The sequence below is a fragment of the Rousettus aegyptiacus genome, unplaced genomic scaffold (genome assembly GCF_014176215.1).
Source record: "Rousettus aegyptiacus isolate mRouAeg1 unplaced genomic scaffold, mRouAeg1.p scaffold_m13_p_6, whole genome shotgun sequence".
Lineage (NCBI taxonomy): Eukaryota > Metazoa > Chordata > Mammalia > Chiroptera > Pteropodidae > Rousettus > Rousettus aegyptiacus.
Genome location: NW_023416309.1, coordinates 76,324,758 through 76,344,833, shown reverse-complemented (window position 1 = coordinate 76,344,833; position 20,076 = coordinate 76,324,758). Strand labels below are relative to the sequence as shown.

At 52.4% G+C, this 20,076-nt stretch overlaps 2 protein-coding genes across 3 annotated transcripts in view; both read right to left on the bottom strand.

The window, feature by feature from the left end:
* Nucleotides 1–1,816: 1,816 nt before the first annotated feature.
* Nucleotides 1,817–18,351, bottom strand: P2RX1 (purinergic receptor P2X 1). Its single transcript, XM_016138827.2, has 12 exons — nucleotides 17,958–18,351; nucleotides 9,683–9,830; nucleotides 9,355–9,426; nucleotides 8,835–8,904; nucleotides 8,480–8,576; nucleotides 8,083–8,163; nucleotides 7,691–7,832; nucleotides 5,898–6,025; nucleotides 5,355–5,445; nucleotides 4,869–4,934; nucleotides 4,396–4,497; nucleotides 1,817–4,284 (listed from the first exon to the last, which is right to left on the bottom strand). Exons 1-12 carry the CDS (start codon nucleotides 18,092–18,094, stop codon nucleotides 4,219–4,221), a joined length of 1,200 nt encoding a protein of 399 aa, XP_015994313.1. The 5' UTR covers nucleotides 18,095–18,351; the 3' UTR covers nucleotides 1,817–4,218.
* ATP2A3 (ATPase sarcoplasmic/endoplasmic reticulum Ca2+ transporting 3) overlaps nucleotides 18,119–20,076 on the bottom strand; it is a 39,651-nt gene continuing 37,693 nt past the window's right edge. For both annotated transcript variants that reach the window (XM_016138821.2, XM_016138820.2), the window contains one exon: nucleotides 18,119–18,351. In XM_016138821.2, coding sequence (XP_015994307.1) covers nucleotides 18,146–18,351 — 206 coding nt within the window. In that variant the 3' untranslated portion in view covers nucleotides 18,119–18,145. The remainder of the gene's footprint in view (nucleotides 18,352–20,076) is intronic.

Here is a 20,076-nt window from a genome sequence, read left to right as displayed (position 1 = left end):
CACTTGCCCAAGAGAGAACCACATGTCATTACCTCGAACCTGGCCTCTTGTATCCCTGTCTCCATCTGGAACCAGAAACCTGGGAGTTATCATAGCCTATCGCTTTTCTGCCCCAATCAGTTGATCACCAAACCCTGCCCATGCTTTCTCCTAAATATTCCTGGAATCCAGCCACTTCTCTTCAATTCTCTGTCCCTCCCTTAACTCAAGCCACCATCATCTTGCACCTGGATTGCTACTGTAGCCTCTTCATTGACATCCCATCCCTATCTAGTCTCACCACCCCACCCTATCTGGCAGCCAGAGCAGTCTTTCAGAAACACAGGTCTAACGAGTCAGCTTCTGCCTAGGAATCTTACATAGCTCACCAGTACCCTGGAAATAGGTCCAGTCAAACCCTCCTTGACCTCAGTCCTAACCACCTGCTAATTCCTTTCAGGACTTGGTTCAATGCTCATCTGCCAGGAACTCTCCCCTCTAATCTTGCTGCCCAGTGTAGGTTAGCAGCCCCTCCTAGGGCTTCCTTATGAGTATCTGTTTACCTGCCTGTTCCCCTTCTGGACTGGGAGCTCCTTAAAGCCAGGGATTGTGCCCGATTCATCCAGCACATAGCCTGACAATCGTGTAGGTGCTCAAAAGGTGTTTGTCAAATGACTAACTAATTGGATATGGTAATTAGAGAGCTGGATATGTGGGGTTGGAGTTCAGGAAAGAGGGCTGAGCCAGCAAGATAGTTTTGGAAGTTGTCAGAAAGGACCCATAGTTGTAAGTAGAGCCATGGGGAGAGGGTGAGATAACTCAGAGCAAATAAAACAGGGGACAAGAACGGAACACTTTTTTTTCCTCTTCTTTAATTCTCTCCCCCACACACACACCACTTCCCCCTCTGACCTATGGATGTTGCTGTTTCCCCTTAAGAACTGGATCTCTGAAGGCAAGGTGTCTCCCACATGCTCACCGCATACACTCAGGGCCTGGCACCCCCAGCGCACCCCAGGGGCCTGGTGCACCTGGGGACTGGCGCACCCGGGGTATGGTCCATGGTTCCACCTGGGGTGCAAAGTAGACATGCTAACCACTACACTGTGGAGCCACCCCCCAGAACACTCATTTTTAAGGGGGAAAGATTTCTGTAACAGGATCAGTTTTGACTTAGGTAACAGAAATTGCACATAAGAGCCTCAGGGAAGACAGTCCTGGGCTGGTATATCAGTTGCGCTCCACAAAGACCTCCCAGATATGGGTCTTTCCACTTACTTTCCAGCAACCTCTGGGTATGACACTTGTCCTCATGATTCAGGGTGGCAGCTAGAGCTCCAGATATCACATACGCATTCCAAGCAGTGGAATGAAGACACAGATGAAGAAGAAGACAAAGGATCTACACCAGCTCTGTTTTAAGAAGAGTTCCCAGTAGGTCTCACATGACACTTTCACATACATCTCATTAGCTAAAACTTAGTCACATGACCAGACTTAGCTGCAAGAGGAGGCTGGGATTGCAGCTTTTATTCTAGGCAGCCACATACTTAGCCAAGAACCAAAGGTTTTATCACTGCAGAGAGAATAGATATCCAGGGACAACTAGCTGACTCCACCATCGAAAGAGGATAGAGCACTACTATGTGCCAAATTCTGTGCTAGGCACTTTCATATCTTACTCCAATCTGAGTAGAGGCTATTATTATCCCTGACTCAAAGAGGAGTCTTGGAGAGTTAAGCAACTTGCCCAAGGACACACAGTGACCTGTGGCAGAGCTGCAGTTAAAGCCTGTCTCTTCCCTACACAGCGCTGGCTGGAAAATTAGGAGAGCGTGGGTCCTAAAAGCTGCTGGAAGGAAATCTTTCGACAAAAGAGGGCTTGGTCAACAGTGTCAGATACTGACAGGCCAAGCAGGATATAGTCGACGTGTCTGCTTGGATCTGGCAAGGAAGGTGCTTCTGGTAACTTGGCAAGGGCATCTAGGAGAAGTGGAGGTGGGGCTGGAGGCCAACTGCAGAGGGTGGGACACATAGGAAAGTGTAAACTGGTCTTTCTGGAATGGTAGCAGTGAAAGAGCAGACAGAGCTGCAGGGGAACATGGGCCTGGAGGAGGCAGAAGAAGGGAACAAATACAGGAGTGGGAGAGAGAAGAGGCCGCCTCTGCTGGGAGGTCTCTGGGTTGGGTAGAAGGGTTGGATACAAAGAAAGACTTCTCTACTTATTCAGGAGGGAAGAGGGCAGGAGGTGCAAAAATAGGTAGGTCTGGAGAAGAAAGAAAAGGAAGAAGAGGAAGTTCCTGTCTTGTAAAAATCTGAAGGATGGTTCTTGGCAAGGAAAGAGGGCAGAAAGCCAAGGGTCTGAGGGGAAAAGGAGGGGCTAGCCTGTGCTGTCCAACTTGGTAGCCACTAGCCATGTGTGGTTATTTTAAATTAATTAAAAGTTAATAAAACATTTCATTCCTCAGGTGTATGTGTCACATTTTAAGTCCTCAGTAGCCACATGAGGTTAGTGACTACTATATCTGGAAGCACAGATGTAGAACAATTCATCATTGCTGTTGGATAGCACTTGTCTAGACAGAGCGTGGTGCCCAGAGACCCCACCTGGCTATAAGTCCCAAGTGGAGGTCATACCCACAGCAGGGCCCTAGAATCCTCCAATATTGTCTTCATTTAAGACCTTCCTTCCCTCTTTAGGATTCTCTCAGATCTCCTTCCTGGGACGGCCAACTGCTTCCTCACTTCTGCTTTCATGAGGCCGCTCCTGAGGTTCTCTGCCTGTCCCAGTGCCAGATCTCCTACAGCATGGGAAGGGCTTGTGGAGGATTGGGAAGACCTCCAATGCTCAGGGTTGTGCCAGGATAGTAGCCCATGGATAGAGGTGAGCTGACCACCAGGACTGACTCTGCTGGGCTCAGGGCAAAGCATCAGCTCACCACCACCCAACAACAGATCCAGAAGGACTTCAAAGATTGCTCAATTCAACACCACATTTCACAGACGGGAACACTGAGAGAGAGCTGGGAAGAAAGTGCAGAAGGCAGAGATTTGTCCTCATTTTTTTAATTGTACTCCACCCTTTGCTTTCCCCAGACTTTGTGTTCAGACAGAGCTGGGAGCTGGGGCTAGGCCACAGGCAGGGAGCCCAGGATTAGACCAAGGCTCCCACCTGACCAGAGGTAGGTAGCTGAATAAGATTCATGGCTGAAGGGGATGTCCCAGCCTGATATGCTTGGGGAGAAGCATTTCCTATGGAAGTGACGTGGCATGGACCAGGTATCTGTGCTTGGGGGAGTACGTGTGTTCAGATGGTTGTGCTTACAGGGCCCAAGCTGTTCAAACGTGTGGCTAGGAGGGGGATATGCATTTGGGTGAGTGTGCACGAGACACCATGTGGCTTCTGAACACACCGTAGACCTGCTCACTACTGGCACCTGCCAGGTGATGCCGGCCCAGGCTAAGTCTGATACCTGATGTGGAGCAGCAACAGGTCATAGCAACAGGAGCATTTTAAAAATAGGTCCTTAAAATTGCCTGGGGAGTTTGCTGTCCTTGCAGATCATATGACCAGCTCCAGAGATTCTGGTTCAGGAGATCTAGGGTGGGCCCAGGTGCCTGCACAGTTGATAAGCTCCCCAGGGAAACCTGAGACCAGTAAGAAATGGGGCTTAAGAAGAGCCATCCAATAGAACTTTCTATGGTGCTGAAAATGTGTGGTCTAATATGGCAGTCACCAGCCACATATGTTTACTTAGCAGTTGTAATGTGGCTAGTTTGAGGAACTGAAGTTTTAATTTAATTTAATTTAATTTAATTTAATTTAATTTAATTTAATTTAATTTAATTTAAATTTAAATTTAAATAACCACCCATGGCTAGTGGCTGCCACATAGGAGAGTACAGGTCTAGAGACATAAGACAGTGGGATGGATGAGGGCCCAGAGAGAGAAGCACAAAGCTCCAGTATAGGAGTGTGAGAGAGGCCCCCCCCGCCTAGCCACAGCCCTTCCACACCAGGAGACGCTGAGGCTGGGGTGAGGTTCTCTTGACAAGGTGCAGAGTTGGAGCCAGAGCTCAAAATTGTGCAAGTCTCTCCCAGTGTCCACCATGAACTATCGGCAACCCAGTGTCTGCCTAGCTGAGAGGGCGGGAGAGTTCCTGAGGAGACCCCTCTGCTCTGGCTGGGACCCTATCAGGGGGTCATGCTGCATCCAGTCAGGAGTTGAGGGCTGAGGGTCAGGACATCTTCATGTTTTCCTGTAGGCCCAGGGTGGAGCTGGTGGCCGCAGGGTCATGCTCACCCTGTGGGGGCATTGAGGGTAATAAAAGTCAGCCTCAGGGGAGTGGCTGGCTCCCCACCACAGACACACTGCCCAGCCTCTCTGAAGGGCCCAACTCAGGGAGTTCTCTTACCGCCTCTGGCCTCATGTCCTCCGCATACTTGAACTTCTTTTGCTTGTAGTAGTGCCTCTTGGGCAGGATGTGAAGCAGCAACAGGTCACACAGAACTGTGGCCTGGGGACAAGAAGGTGGTGGATAGAGCATGGGAATCTGGGAGCAGGGACAGAACCCTCCATATCCCGCGTCAGTCCTAACTGACTTTGGAGGCCTGGCTGAATCCTACCTTATCCAGACCTCAGGTCTCAGAGGATGAGGAAGCACTGCAGGCCCCTCGGGAGACAAACCCATCCCATTCCACCTCTGTCCTGCCCCAGCTCTGGACCTCGATTTTCTCAGACATACTGTGAGTCTAGGGGGGTAGGGTCAGCTCAATAAGGATGGACAATTATGGTCAAGTTACAGAGTGAGAGACTTGTTGCTGACACTGACATGCGGGAGAGAAGGGACTGACCCCAGCACAGTGATCCCATGTCGCCGACACTTACCACCCCAAAGATGCCAATCCCAGAGCCAATGGTAGTCATTGTGGGGATGATGTCAAACTTCCCAGCCTGGCGGCGGGACCCAGGGAGAGAAGAGTTAACGGTCAGAAAATGTCTGGTTGAAAAGGCCTTCCTTAGAAGCCCTAAGGCCAGGCCTGGGGCAAGGGGGCCTCCCCTCCCCCCCGCCCCCGCCCCCACTGTCAGCTGGCCCCATAGCCTGCTGCCAAGGGTCTGGTTCTACATGGCAACTCAGCTTCTTGTAAGGCTTTGACCTTGACTCTGCCTCCCTGGACACAGGGAGATAGTGGAGGAGGTACAGTCACAGGCTGGAAGCCTTGCCCTCAATGGTCCCCAGGGCTATCTGTTATTAGAAATAGAACTGCTGGATGAAGCCTATCCAACTTCCTGTCATCTTTAACCACAGATGCCTAATAGGCACTTACAGGATCCAAGAGTGTGTCTCTGGCTGCTGCTTGCATTGACACTTACCTTGCCATCCACGAGGATGTCAAAGCGAATCCCAAACACCTTGAAGAGGTGCCGGTGATTGGTCCCATTCTCCACGAAGTGCCTGGCAAACCTTGGAGAAGAGGTGACGTTGGAGGGGAGATGACGGAGAACTATCTTGAGTTGGGAGTTCACATAGCATCAGGGATGCAGTGTCCCTTAGAGATCTATAAGGACAGCCCTACGTCCTCCATCATTATATAAAGGGGGAGCCATAGGTAGGATCCCAGACCTCATTCCAGGAATGTGGTATTCGACCCCCACCCTGACCCCCGATGTGAGCAATTCCCCCAACCAATCCTGGCCAGGCGGGCCTCAAGGTGACTGAGAGCCAGGGTCAGGGGCTCAGGCCTCCAAGGTCTTGCTCCCTGCTGGCTTCCTGCTTGTCCAATCCCAGGAGGTCAGGAGCTGCCCGGGCTTTTCTGCTCCCCTCCCAGGGACACTTACTTGGCCCGGAGGGTTCTGGGAATAGGAAAGCCCACAGGATCCCAAAGAAGGGTGCACTGGTAGGGATCTGACGAGTACCTGAAGTTGAAGCCTTGAGACAGATTTTTCTCCCCATACAGCCCGTGGAACTCATAGATGGGTTTGCAGTGTCGTATGTTCCAGTCCAGGTCACAATCCCAGTCAATGGTGATGCCCACCACCCCGCCCTGCCAGGGACACAGGCATGTAAGATCTGGGGTTTCAGGACTAAGAAACAGCTGTCTTACAGCTCGTGCCAACATTCTCTTGAAGAGAATGTTTTTTATCTTGAGAAGAGATACTGAGAAGCTGCTTCAGTGTCGAGGTCCTGTCACCCTCTCTGGCCCCATCTCCCGCCCATCACACTCCAGCTTTCTGACTATTTCTATAATATGCCAACTTCTTCCTACTTCAGGGCCTTTGCACATGCAGTTTCCTCAGTTCCCCATAAGGCCGGCTCTTTCTCACTCTTTGGTCACTTCTCCTAAGAGGCCTTCCCTGACCATTGCCCTAGTCTAAAATATGTTCCTGTTATTTCCCCTGTGTTTTTTTCTGGAACGCTTGTCACTTTTAATCATTTTATTTTGTATGATTATTTATTAACCCATCTCTTCCAAGAGCATAAGCTCTGTGAGGTTGGGGCTATCTGTCTCATTCACTGACTCTTGAGTTCTCAGCACAAGTCATAGTGGGAGGCAAGTGAATAGTTGTTGAATTAAAGAATGAGTCTATAGAGACATGGGCTTGGAAAAGAAAACTCGAGAAAGCGAAGCTCCTCTAGTACAGGCAAGGACCAGAGAGAGATAGGGGCGGGCTGGGCAATGGAAGTGTTGAGAAGTGGTCAGAGCAGGTGAGGAGCTGGACAGCTAGGCAGGAAGCTGGGACCTGTAGATGCTGGAGATGAGTGAGAAGTTCCCAGTGGAGGAGGCATGGAGATTTTTAGGAACAAGGAGGTCTATCATTCAGCTTTCTGGTCCTGTGTATTGCTGCAGTATAAACCCTCTCCAGGAGTGGGCAAACTGAGGCCCGAGACCTGAATGTGTTTACCTATTGCCAGTGGATGCTTTTGCCCTCCTGCAGCTGACCTGAGTAGCTGGAGCAGAGACCACATGGCCTGCGGAGCTGAAAATACTTACTCTCTGGCCCTGTTCTAGACAACTGTGTTACGAATTTATGTGTGTATGTGATGTCATGGAAAAGGGGCTGATTCCATCCCTGAATAGGCATTGCAGGAACAGGGTAATAAAGAGCACATGGGAACTTGTACATTGAGTTGCCACGTGCCAGGCAGTACAGAAGTGCTGTTGCAAGCACGAACTCAATTGATCCTCAAGACAGCGCCATGAGACAGGTACTATTATTGCCTCCACTTTGCAGGCACAAAAGCTCAGGTACACAGAAAGTAAGAGATTTTCTGAGGTCACATCAGAAATTGGAATTTAAACCTAGTCAGACAGGTCCGTGCTGCTTATGAGGTACTGCTTCTCTTAGAACCCCAGGTGACTGACTGTGTGGATCTCGCCTCTGGAATTCCCAGGATTTCACAGGCTCATGGGCCATGAGATTTAAGCTGCCTTTATCTAATACTTTAAAAACAGTAAGGCCTCGGCAGATGTCCAGGTAACAACATCTGCCCACATCCATTCATGCCCTGTGCCTCTGTGCCAGGTCCATGCCAGACTGTGCTAAAGACACAGGCCTGACCCTCAGGGGTCCCCAGTATTAGGGAATAGAAACAAGTATATACTCAGCCCACACCAGGAAGGCTGGAGTGGGGATTAACTGGACCCGAAAAGCTCTTATTGTCCTGATGATCTCGGGGCTCAGCCCTCCCCACTCGCCTGGAACAATACCTTCTCAGCCAGGGTGCTAAAATTCTGTCCTGACTGTTGTGCCACATAGCCGAGATTGAAGACAGGGCACAGCGGGTGTGAGATTTTATGATACAGGCAGGTCTTCATATAGGTGGCATTCACCTCCTCCACCAGGTTGCGCCTAGGGGACAGAGGGCATTGGCGGCGGCAGTATGCGGCTGGGACAGTGCCCACCACGCCCTGAAGCTCTGGAGATCCCTCACAGGCTCCAGAAATGCCCCTTCCACAGCCCTTAGAAACTAAAGGCAGCCCGCCCCAGGGGCCCGGCCTCCGGAGTGAAATCAGCAGGAGTGGAGGGTGACAGAGGCAGTTGAGACCAGCAGGAGCAGCCTTTGGAAGCCACCTGCATTTTGCCCTCTTTTCCCACAAACCTGTTGACCTTGAAACGTGGAAAACTGATGCTGTTCTTGATGAAGAGAGTGAAGTTCTCAGCTTCTCGGAGAAGGGCAGGGCTGGAGGAGACAAAACTCACTCACCGCCTTCTTCCCATGAGTTCCCCATGTGCCTGCCAGAGATTAGCACTGTGTGTGGGAGCCTATGGGATCCTCCTGGGGTCTTAGATGAGTGGAGAGATGTGTATGCTGTAATGGTGGATTCTCAGTCCCCTTGACCAGGGGCCAGAGGGCTCTCTGGCCTGAGCTCCACAGATGGGGTGAGGGTGGGGTTGGAAGAAGGAGGGCCTGATCCTTTCCAGAGCATGGACCCAGATGCCCCCCTGTTTGGGCTTGGGGACTCTGCTCCCAATTTCCTGGAAGGACAAGGCATTACCGTGGGATGTTGTCATCCACTTCCACGGGGCACCAGCCAAAGATCTCACAAGTCTGCACAGTGTTGTTGAAGGCCACACACTTGCCCGTGCGGATGCCTGGAGAGAGGGAGAAACCCCTGGGTGCCCAACCCAAATTGGGGTGCAGAGGAGCCCCCCCCCCCAGGCCTTATCCCTAGAGGTCCTCATGATGAAGAACCCAAAGGCAGAAGCTTGAACACATTTATGTGGCTGGGTCTGGGACAGGTCCAACGAAGGTCAGGATGGCAGAAAGGGAGAGGGCAGAAAGGACTTTCTGGTGGAGGAAGCCGGAAGATGAAAGGGCTGTGAAGGGTGATGGGAAGAGGCCAACCTTACCTTGGGCCTTCCTTTCTGCCTTCCCTGGAGTGCAGCCACTGTCATTCTCGCACGTGCCCCCTTCTGGATTCTGGGGGAGGGGAGAGCTGCTAGCCCTAGGCCCTTGGATAGAGTCCTGAGAAGAGACCCTCCACCCCACCAAGGGTCCAGGGAGGGCACAGGGCAGTCTCAGACGCCTTTGGGTTGACACTTGTTCAAGGCTTCCTTCACCCAGTGCCCTCTCAGGACCCCTCTAGGCTCATGCCCAGCTGCTCCATTGCTGATGTCAGCTGGCAAGGGGCTTGCAGGTTGGGTGGGTATTGAGGCTCAGCGTCCTGCTTAGCACACACCTGAGAGAGAAGCCTCAGCAGGACCAGTGGTGGCCTGTTATTTTGTGTAAATCTATGCCTGAAATTCCACCACTGTAGCCCCTGTGAGGAGCCTATCTAGCTTCACCTCCAAAGCCCAGGGAGACCTCCCTCCTTTTCCATGTCACTTTCCCCTGTGGGTTGAAGAAGGGGGCATGGACAGCAGTCCTTACCTCTGCACAGTAGCCTTGAGCCTGCTGGGGGGTCGCAATAAAATTTGTCATGACCACGAAGGAGCTGTCTCCCTGAAAGTGAGGGGCAGGGCTCTGAGCCGAGGGAACATCCCTGAGAACCCAAGCACTGCCATAACAGCCCCTGGAACCCACATGACACTCAGAGTGGGGTTATATTGATAGGCTATTTCTGCCTTTCGCTCACAGTTAGGGAAACTGAGGCCCAGAGACAGATAGCTGAACTGATCCCACAGCGAGGCGGAACAGAGCCCAACCCAATTCTGAGCCAGGCCCTGTCAGTAGAAGGATTACACCTGAGTAACCTCACCTGGGCTGGAAAGACGTAGTCAGCCACATCCCAGACCTGGGGGCCCAGGCCTGGGAACTGCGTCATAGCCAGACCCTTGAGTTTCACAGACACGCTGCTGATGAGGCCACTGGAGGACTGGTAGCCCTTCTCGTAGACAAAGACCCACCTGCAGAGGGTTGGGGGCAGAAGGGTCATTGAAAGATGGCATGTGCGTATGTGGGCCATTGCCCTTTTTGGCACCAGCTGGACAGGTTAAGTCTTTTCCCTTGCCTTCCCCAGATGCATCTCTGAGCCATTCTCTGCTCCTAAAGCTACATCGTGGGCTGGAGACAAGAGAGCCTCACCTGTCTCCCCCAACTGGCCCATGCCTGAAGTCCTATCATCTTTTCATTATGAAAATATTAATTCCCAGGGAGGAGACCCACTGAAGGACTCTTTCAGATCCTTTTCCAGAGCATGATTTGCTGGGGCCTGGAAGCCAAGCTTCTAGAACCCCAATCCTCTTTCTAAGAGTCCTCCATCCTTCCCAAGGTCCTCCCACTTGAGAAACAGCAGAGCATGATGGCTGAGAACCTGGTAGCACATGGCCCCAGTTGAGGCCCTGTGGGAATGGCCCAGTCTGGAGGCCTCCCAGCTTTCTTGGGAAATTCTGGCCTTCCCTTGCCAACATCAAAACCCCTATTCCTTTGGGTTTTCCACTTTCAATCTAGGAGGTTCAGCCGGGCCCGCCTCCCTCCTACCTCCAGGCTCACCAGTGTTCCATCACCCTAGCACCAGTGATGGGCCTGAGGATGGGCACGTGATTTGGGGAGTTTCGAAAATGAGGCCAGGATTTTTTTTTGGAATTACTGGGAAAGAGACAGCCTCTTTGCTGGGTGGCTAAACAAAGTGGCTACGAGACCAAAACTATGGTTAGTCATCGTTGCTACCTCATAGAGAGAACAAGAAAGCCGACTTAGAGGAAAGCCAGGCCAGGAAATGGAGAGGGGCAGACTCCCACCATGTTGTTTGAGCACCTGGACCCGGCCATGCCTAAAGCATGAAAAATCTACTTCTGGACTTTTCAGTTGCATGAACTAACAAATTCCCTTCCACTACGTAAGCCAGCTTGGGTGTGGTTTCTTTTGTTCACACCTGAGAGTCCTAGATAACACTTCTCCAGGGCAGGGGCCTCTTCCTCAGTGAAAGACTCTTCATGGAGATTCATGTGACTCTGTGTGTGTGTGTGTCCACGGTGCCCATCAGAGCGTGCAGCTGTTTATCTCCAAGGCAAATCTGCAAGTGTACCTGTGGCTGTGTCTGACCGTGGTCAGGTGTCTTTATACCTCCTCGCCCCTAGCTCTAACCCTCCCTAACCCCCCGTCATCCACCTGTCCACGCAGAGCTCAAAGCCCCTCACCTGTGCCTCAGAGTGCAAGCCTGGTAACAGAATTCTCTAGACCTCTTAGTCCCAGAGTTACTGCTATCTCTCTAGGAGCTTTGTCCCTGCTCCCAGACCCCAGGAAGGCAGCCCACCAATGTCTTCTTCTTACTTTGCATGATCCACTTCTTTCTGTCTCCAAGGCCCTCCCTGAGGCTGGCATTAGAGCCAAGCCACCCTCACCGTCAAGCTAAAGCATGGTCACTGCTGCCCCCTGCAGGTCCCAGATGGCAACAGGCGAGGCATGACGAAGGCCCCCAATTCTCAGTGTCCAGGGCATGTCTGACTACCTCCAGCCCCATCAGGATGAGTGGGGGCATCATCCATCACCCCATTTTCCTTAGGTTCCTTCCTCTAGGATGGCCTCTGGCTTTATTCCCAAGCTCGAAGGAGCTGTCGGGAAGTGATGTCGGAGCTGTTTCATGTTCTGAACTCCCCTGCAGGAGAGGTCACTGGCCTCCTCCTTGGCACCCCTAACCCTGGGTGTCCAGCAGCATTTGCCCAACAGCAACTCCTCACAATACAGATGGGAAAACTGAGGCCTAAGGAGTGTCTCTCCCAAGTCAGAGACAGACCCCAGGCTCAGGGTCCACCGCCCAGGACTCTGCCCATCTCCACTGAGCAGCCAGGCATCAGCATGTCTGCCAGAAGCCACGAGTGCATAACACGGAGGCTGCACACTGAAGCTGATGCAGTCACTTCCAGGTGTCTGCACCCCCACCCGGCTGTCAGTCTGAGGGTCAAAGGGAACAGTCAAATCTGGCATCGATGACCTCATTTCTGATTATAATAGAATGACCATGGCGCCAAGCTCACCCCTCTAAAGCCATGCTCGCCTTGACCCAGCCTTGCAGTCACCACCCTGGGGAGGCCACCAAGGCCTCGATGCCAAAGACACTGACAACTTCAGAAATCCTCCCCTTCCCGAAATTCTCCTTCCCATTCTTTCCATCTCATCTTTAGCAACCCCCTATCCCAAGTCTCTCTTCTCCAGCGGCCCCTCATGGAAGAGGGCACACATGGTGGAATAGCCAACAGTGTGGCCTCTAAGGACAGAGAGACCGCAGTTCGGGAATCAGCACTGCTACTTATCAGCTGTGTGGCTTTGGGCTAAAGACTAAATCTCTCTGAGCTCTGGCTTTCTCAGAGATAATGGCACCAACTACAAAGATGCTGTTCATTCAATAAATATAAGCAAGGCCCTCCCGTGCACAATGGTGGCCTGGGTCTCAGGAAGAAAAATAATCTAGGTGATTATTTGGGGGACATTCCTATGAGTTCTCTTTAAAGAAATCAGCATGCAGTGGGAACATATTAAATAATCCTCCTATTTTCGGGTCTCTGCTCCTTCTTCACCAATTCTTCTTTAAATGTCCATCTGCCCCCATCACCCTGGCCTTCATTCTCAGCCCAGGCAGAACCCCGTGCGAGCTGTCACAGACACACTGTACCCTTGGGTTCTATCTCTATCTCTGCACTCTCTCCTGAAATCCAATTCCACGCATTCATTTAGTCATTCAACAAATGTTTATTTGTTCAATTCCTATTATGTGCCAAGCACTGTCCTCGGCACTAAAAATACAGACGTAAACAAAACAAACCAAAATTGTGTGCTCAAGGAACTTATATAAATGTCTATATCTCCCACTGCTTGGTGACACACATACCTTCCCCCTTTTCCTACCCCCTACCCCAGAGATATCACAGGTAACCTCAAATTTAAGTCAGCCCTTTGGAAAACAATCTGGTAGTTTCTCAAAAAGTTAAACATGGAATTACTATTTGATCCAGCAATTCCAGTCACATACTCAAGAGAACAGAAAACATATGCCCATGCAAAAACTTGTGCATGAATGTTCACAGCATTATTCGTAAGAGGCAAAAATAGAAACAACCCAAATGCCCATCAATTGATGAGTGGATAATCAAAATGTGGTATATCAATACAATGGAATATTATCAACCATAAAAATGAATGAAGTACTGATATATGCTACAACATAGATGGGCCATGCAAACAGCATGCTAAATGAAAGGAGCCAGACACGGAAGGCCACATATTATATAATTTTATTTATATGAAATAAAAATAGGCAAAGTAGAGTGTGGGAGGGGAAAGGGGAAGTGATTGCTAAAGGGTACAGGGTTTCTTTTGGAGTAATGAAAATGTCTGGAATTAGATAGTGGTAATGATTGCGCAAATTTGTGATTATACTAAAAACCGCCCGATTGTGCATTATTGAAGGGTAACTATTATGATACGTGAATTATATCTCGAAACAAAAATTTAATGAGACCAACCTGCACATCTCCTCTCCCCACAGAACTTGTTCCTCAGGTGCCCTCATCATGGAGGAGGGTGCAAGACTCACCCTGTCCTCCAGCTCAAAGCTTGGGCATCATCCTCCCCGCCCCCCCCCCCCGCTCCCCTTCCCCCTTCATACTCACATCCTGGAATCCCTCCATTCTTCCTGCCTGCCCTTGGCTTTCATCTAAGGACCCAGAGGGGTTTGTTGTGGGGAGGCTGAGAGGAGCTGGGGCAGATGCTGGGGCTGGGAGGACAGGTTGTGTGGCTGGTGGGACACAAGATGTAACACAGGCCACGGGCAGGAGTTGACCAGACCTGGCACGTGCTATGAGACGGAGCAGCCTTAGGGAGGAAAAGGACCAGACTCCAGGCCCCGGAAGGACTAAGTTCAGAGCTGGGGCCCACGCTGGGAGCTCAGATGTTAATCAGCATGCAGTCTACCACCAAGACAGGCTGACGATTTGTGTTTTTAAATTTTTGAATGAGTCGCCAACCTTTGAAAACCAAAAGGTTTCTTTCACCCATAAATTTCAATTTCCCACGGCTCCTGAAAAGTCAGAAACTCTGACCATGCTGGGCACATGTCCCACTGCAGCAATGATGGGCAGAAGCTGAGCAGTGGCCACGCCTGGTGTGGGGCCTGCCAGGATGGTGACCTCTGTGTTCCACGCTCACTGCTTCTGCCTTGGCCTCATCTTCTCCTCTCATCACAGCTGTCTTGCCTCCGGCCTCTACCCTGACCCCAGCACCTGTCTGCCCTGGACCTTCCCCTGCTTGACTCCCTTCCGTGTCTCCCATCTGCCTGCAAGAGACAGCCCATACTCCTCAGCTCAGCATTCAGAGGCCTGAGCTAGGGCTCCCCCTCACCGCTCACTTCCTCTCCCTTGGCTCGTTTCATGCTCTCTGCCTCCCCCCAACCCCCGACTCTTTTACTGTTCTTTTCCCTGCCCCAGAACCTTTGATCACACTCTGCTTTCCAGCAGGAGCACCTGGACCAGGTGGGCATACAACTGGGAAGCTCCACCAATTAGGGTATTTGTTTCTTGGCCACAATGATGGATTCTGAGATGGGCACATGACCCAAGCCTGGCCATTAAGAGTTGGACCCAGGACTTTTGCTGGAATGCTGGAGAAGAAAATGCTCTTCTGCCCCGGGGGCGACTAAGCTGGTAGAAAGGCAGCCTGAAATTGCTGGGGGCCATTTGCCACTATGAAGACAGAGAGCCTACCTGAGAATGAAGCTTCCACAAGGGAAAACAGAGCCGAAAAGAGAAGATCCTGGCTAGCTTCACTGGAGAACCCAAATGGGGCCAACCTACACTCCTCGTCTCCTAGATGAGAGAGTTAGAACTTACTCCTCCGGTGGAGGATCCAGTCAGGCCTAAAGCAGGCATTGATTTTTTTCAGTTACATAAACCAATCAATATCCCCACTCTTTCTTCTAAATCCAGTTTAATCAGGTTCTGTCACTAAGAACCAAAGGAGTTCTAGCTAATTCATCCTTATCTTCTCGCTCTCCCTTTGCCTACCCTGTACTTCCTGTCCCATGAAGCCCAACACAACACTAGGCGGCGTGGAGAAGATGCTGTAGAAATGTCCCCAGATGTGTTTCCCAGGAATAATTTGTATCTGTTTGTATCCTTGGTTGGTGTGCTCCTGGATCCATTTGGAGATCTTAGAAGCACATAATTTCAAGAGCTCTGTGTAGGGGCAGAGAGAAGGGGTGACAGTTGAGGTGAGAAGAGGCCCAGGGGGAACTGAGGAGAAACTCCCAGGCCTTCGTTCAAAGCTGGTTCCACCACTGTGCCACCTCTTCCAGGAAGACTTCTCAGGCTTCCCTCCCCAAGCAGCACTCACAAATCCCCTTAGGACTCTCCTGTGTGCTGCAGCTAGACTTTTTTCTTGCCTAGTCAGGGCCATGTCTCAGCACGCCCCTTGTATGGGCCTGCTAGCTCATGGAGATCAGCTCCACTCCCTGCACACCTCCAGTCATCGAGAGCTCTAACTACAAATGAACCACCATAATTTGAGTCAAAATTGTCTTTGCTCAGCGGCAAGGCCTCAGGCCCACCTGCTCCCTCCGCTTGCCCTGGACTCCCTGGAAGAGTGTGACAGAGAGAGAATGCAGCCTCAGTTCCCTCCTTGGAATCTGTTCAGGTTCTCAGCATCTCAGCCTCTGTAACTCTCTCTCTCCATTTCTAAGTCTCACAGCCCCTTTCTTCATCTGAGCGGCTGTGCTCTAATGTCTGTCTCTCTGTCCAATTCCGTCTCTGTGGCTGCCCATCTCCCACCTGGGCTGTGCCTCTGTCTGGGGTCCAGGAGTCTGGCTCTTTTCCTATGCTCCACTCTGTTCCCCTGCAACACCCACAGGACCAGACATTCTGACAGACAGGGGCCTTGGAAAGAGGTGTGTGTGTGTGTAGGGGGTGGTGGTTAAAGGAAGGACATCCTTCCGCAGGAAAGAGAAACTATTGAGCCTGGTTGAAACATATTTAGAGGGGTGTTCCCACCTCTGCTCCATGGAACAGTTGGAAAACTGAGGCTTGAAAGAGAAAGACCAAGTCTAGGCTGATTTCAGTCTGCAGCTGTGGTCACCTAGAGGACCAGTCAGTGCAGCTGTGGGCAGTGGCCAGACGAGGGCGCCGGAAACAACAGGCGTCACAACTCAAGCTGAGGCGCAAGCCTGGGCTTCAGCGTGGGGTTGGGAGGTGTTACAAGGGACCCGGCCTTCCGTCCTCTGATATGAACAGTCTCCTTCCCTGCATATGTTTTCCTTCCAGGATATCAAGGCCGATTTTGGAGCCACATACCTGGGTTGAAATCCTAGTTCGGCCTCTTTCTAGCTGTGAGATCCAGGCTACATCACTCATTGTTCCTGACTCTCATTGATGCGGAGGAGGCCACAACCATTTGGAAATTGATTAGACTATCTTGGGAAGGAGGGAAGGGAAGGGAGAAGGTAGTGAGGTCCCCATCACTGGAGGCATATGTTCAGGACTATATGTCGGCTTAGGGCATATGCCGCAGCTGGGGGCGGGACGGAAGGACAGTCCCTTTCCCTTTGACAGTCTGTGACAAACACAGAAGAGGGCCCTGGCTCTGCTCTTAGTGCTGTCCCAAAAGTAGACATGGGGAGCCATAAAGGCCACAGTGCAAACAACATTCTCCCAGCCTCTCCAGGTGAGGGGTGGGCAAGCAACCTCTTCCCTAGAGGGTCAGGAGAACCACTAACGGTGGACTTGTAGGCCCATCCTGTGCCTGGCTTCACAGCATCAGCGCCCCATTAGAGATGTTATCAGAGCCCTTGTGAGGTGGGAAAAGAGAAGGCAGAGCCGAGGCCCCAGGGGCCGGGAGGCCTCAATTCTAACCAGGACTTGCGGCTGACCTCTCTGAGCCTCAGTTTCCCTCACAAGCTCAAATGACATTGCAGATATGTAATTGGTTTTTGAATAGGAGGGAGGTAGAGGGTGAAAAGTATCAGAGAGCTGGGTCCTGGCCCTGGCTCCACCTGAGCAGCTCTGAGGCCTCGGGGGCCAGGCTGTTTTGGATGCCAGAGGCCCTGGGGGAACCAGAACTCTATTCAGCCTTCCCGGGCCCCAGTCAGCAGTCCTGGTTTTGTCCGACAGCAAAAATGAGGATATGGAGACCAGAGGGGCAGAGCCCTCAGAATCACACGTAAATTCAGTGGCCTCCAGGAACCCTTTGCAGAGTCACTGTTAGTGGACACGATGCTCCCACTCACACACACACACAGGGGCACATGCATCAGGCACCTAGCATAGGGCATGCACATGTGGGCGCTCAGCCCCAGGGACACATCCAGCAGCCACACCCATTGGGCACCCAGACACATGAGGGCACATACCCACGCAGAGCTCTAGGTATGGTGCACATACATCCACCCATAACACACACACACATATGTACTCACACAAGAACACAAGTGTACAAAACCTTGCCAAGCCTGTCTTGGTTCCCAGGACAGGCAGACTGCTTCTGCCCCTGCACTCCTGGGACAACAGGACAGGTCCCAAGATGCCCAGAAAAGAGCTGTCATCCCTGAAACCAGAATGACCCCCAACCTGTGCCCAACATGTCCCCATTAAGGCATCAAGTATTCCAAATTTGAAGGTTTCTTGGCTCTGGGGGTCTCAAATATCCTGAGACGCTTCTCATTTAGGCAGCGGGTGGGAGCAGGGCCTGTCAGATGGGGTATGCCTCTTGGTATGGGCCTGGCTTGGCTGAAAGTCAGAGACAGAGGGACTCTGGCTGTGGCTCACTGGGGTCCTGGCCTCCGAAGCCACTCATCACCTGAGGGAACCCTTAACAGTGAGTCAGTTCCTTAGAATCCAGCGGCTTGCCCCTCTGCCTCAGTGTTCCTATCTTGACAGTGAGTTAGCAGGCTTCCATTCCTTCTCAACAGCGCCATGGGTTGTCAGGAAGGATGACAACCAATGGAGAGAAAGAGGGGCTCCCTGGGGTCATGGGGTACATCCCAGAGCCTGGAAGTCAGGCCCAGGTTGGGGGCTGGTATAAGAAGGCAGCAGGGAGGGGCCCAGACTCACCCAACAACGTAGACCAGAACCACGAGCTGGATCAGGCGGAAGATGATGCCCACCTTCTTGTTGCGCACGAGTACCATTCGGGGAGTGTCGTACTCAAAGAAGAAGGCGGTCAGCTCATCCTGGAGCCGCCGAGCCATGGTGGGCCAGGCCGGGAGCCGAGAGCTGAGCCCCTGCACAGCTCTTGCTCCCTAGCTGAGCCAGATGCCAACACCCACGTCTACAGCAAAGCTTCTGGGGGCTTCCCAGCCCCTTACGAAGGGCAGGGCAGGGCAGGTGGGACCAGAAGTCAGGAGTCGGAGGTCAGTTGGAAGTGCTTGGGTTAGGAGGGAGAATCTTTGGGTGATCAGAGCAGCTCTTGGCCCCTGGCAGGCAATGAACTGTAGGCCAGCCGTGCCTGTGGACAAATAAATTCCCAAAGATAGATGGGGGTGGGGCTGGTAGGGCCACCCAGGCCCGGCCCCTCTGTCCCTCCTGGCTCCGCCTGGGCCCTGCTGGGCCTCCGGAAACAGAAACTGTTGGCAGGAAACCACCGGCCACCCGTCACAAGGCAAAGATAAAGCTGTCAGCCCCCCCCCCCCCCCCCCACCCATGAACCTGGCAGAACAGGGCTGGGGGCAAAGGCCAGGACCTGGGTGGAGTGGCCTCAGGTCGGAGCCCTCCTCAAACCAGGGACCCATCCCATATCCAAACATCCTCCCCACCCTACCTCTGCCCTAGATGTGGAGCTCAGCTCCTGGAGGCCTCCAGCCAGAAGGGTGGAAGAAGAAGGAGGGCTGGGCTGCTTCTGGTCTAGCTGCTTGCCACTTCCCAACCTGTGGCAGGAGCCCCCACCCTTGCTCTGGTAGTCCACCTTCCATCCACCTGCTCCCTGAGCCCAAGCCTGGCCTGTGCAAAATCAACCTCGGCATCAGGCTGGCATCTCTGTTTCCTGACCTCTCTTCCCCCACCATTTGTCCTGTCCAAGTCACACCTCTACCTCCCTGAAAAAAGAAGAGGGAGTCAGGTGCCCAGACAAGGCAAGGGCCACATCTGTCACACATTACCATCAGGCTCCTTGAGACATGGCTGGGAAAAGCTGACATCAGACGGCCTCATTTGCCATCCCTGGCTCTGCCACTTGCTTCCTGTGGGGCCTCGGGTAAGCTGCCTGTCCTCCCCGTGAAATGGAGAGGATAATGGGATTTTCTTCATAGATAGAGGCCTTGGGTGGGTCGGGGGGAGGGAAGACGTCCTGACAATACTGATGACAGAGAACTTGAGGCCACTATTGAGCTTGGGATACAGCTCCTCTGTAGTCCCTGCCCTCAGTCCCAGTCCAACCCCTGAATGCAGGGGTCCCCGGGATCAGGATGGGGTGGAAGTCCCTGCTAGTTCTCAGAGCCCTTAGAGCTGGAAGCCTCCCTCAATCTCCTGCCTCTTTTTGCACATGAAGAAACTGGATCTCAGGTAGAAGAAATGAGTTGCCCAAGCTCACCCGAGGCCATACCAAAGGCCCCTGCTTGAAGCAGGAAGGCTGCTCTAGCCAGCCCTCAGCCAGGCTGGGTGTCCTCAGGGCTCCCTATGAAGACAGGAGGCAAAGCTGGGTGTTCTCAAAGACCCCACTTTCCCCAGTGCATGTTGCCCCACCTTGACGGCTGATAGGAGTCTTCTTCCTGGCAGGCCTTTAGCTGCGAAATTGCTCTGGGCAGGGAGCCAGGCTCCAGGCTGGGAACCCTGGCTGCCTGTCCGAGTTGAGCTTCTTTCTGAACAGCAAAGGATCCCACAAGGGCCAGAACCATGGCTTTATCCAGCACCCCAGGCTAAACCCCCTGGCCAATCCCCCGAACAGATCAGCCTCACCCCACGGAGAGTTCCTGCCAATCTTAAGCTCAATGGCCTGTCTGACACCACCTTCAAGGGGGCTCGTGAGAACCACATCCTGGGCTTTTCTAAGAAAAAAATCCAGAGATGCTGGGAGCCAGAACTGTGGTGGCCACATTCCTTTTGTCCAGTCTTGACCCCAGACAAAAGGGCCTGTCTCCTTCCCAGCTACCCTCTGGCACTTGGACTAGCAGGCCTTAGGACGTGAACTGCTTGCAGTGGGGAGTGGGGTGGATGCTGACGCTATGTCTGAGCCATC

What these genes read in the sequence shown, in the direction of transcription:
- P2RX1 (XM_016138827.2), bottom strand. Translation starts at nt 18,094, where the DNA reads ATGGCTCGGCGGCTCCAGGATGAGCTGACCGCCTTCTTCTTTGAGTAC. An exon ending in GGCAGAAAGGAAGGCCCAAG is followed by an intron (nt 8,577 to 8,834) that starts GTAAGGTTGGCC and finishes CCCTCTCTCCAG; the next exon opens with GCATCCGCACGGGCAAGTGT. An exon ending in GTGGATGACAACATCCCACG is followed by an intron (nt 8,164 to 8,479) that starts GTAATGCCTTGT and finishes TGTCTCCTCCAG; the next exon opens with CCCTGCCCTTCTCCGAGAAG.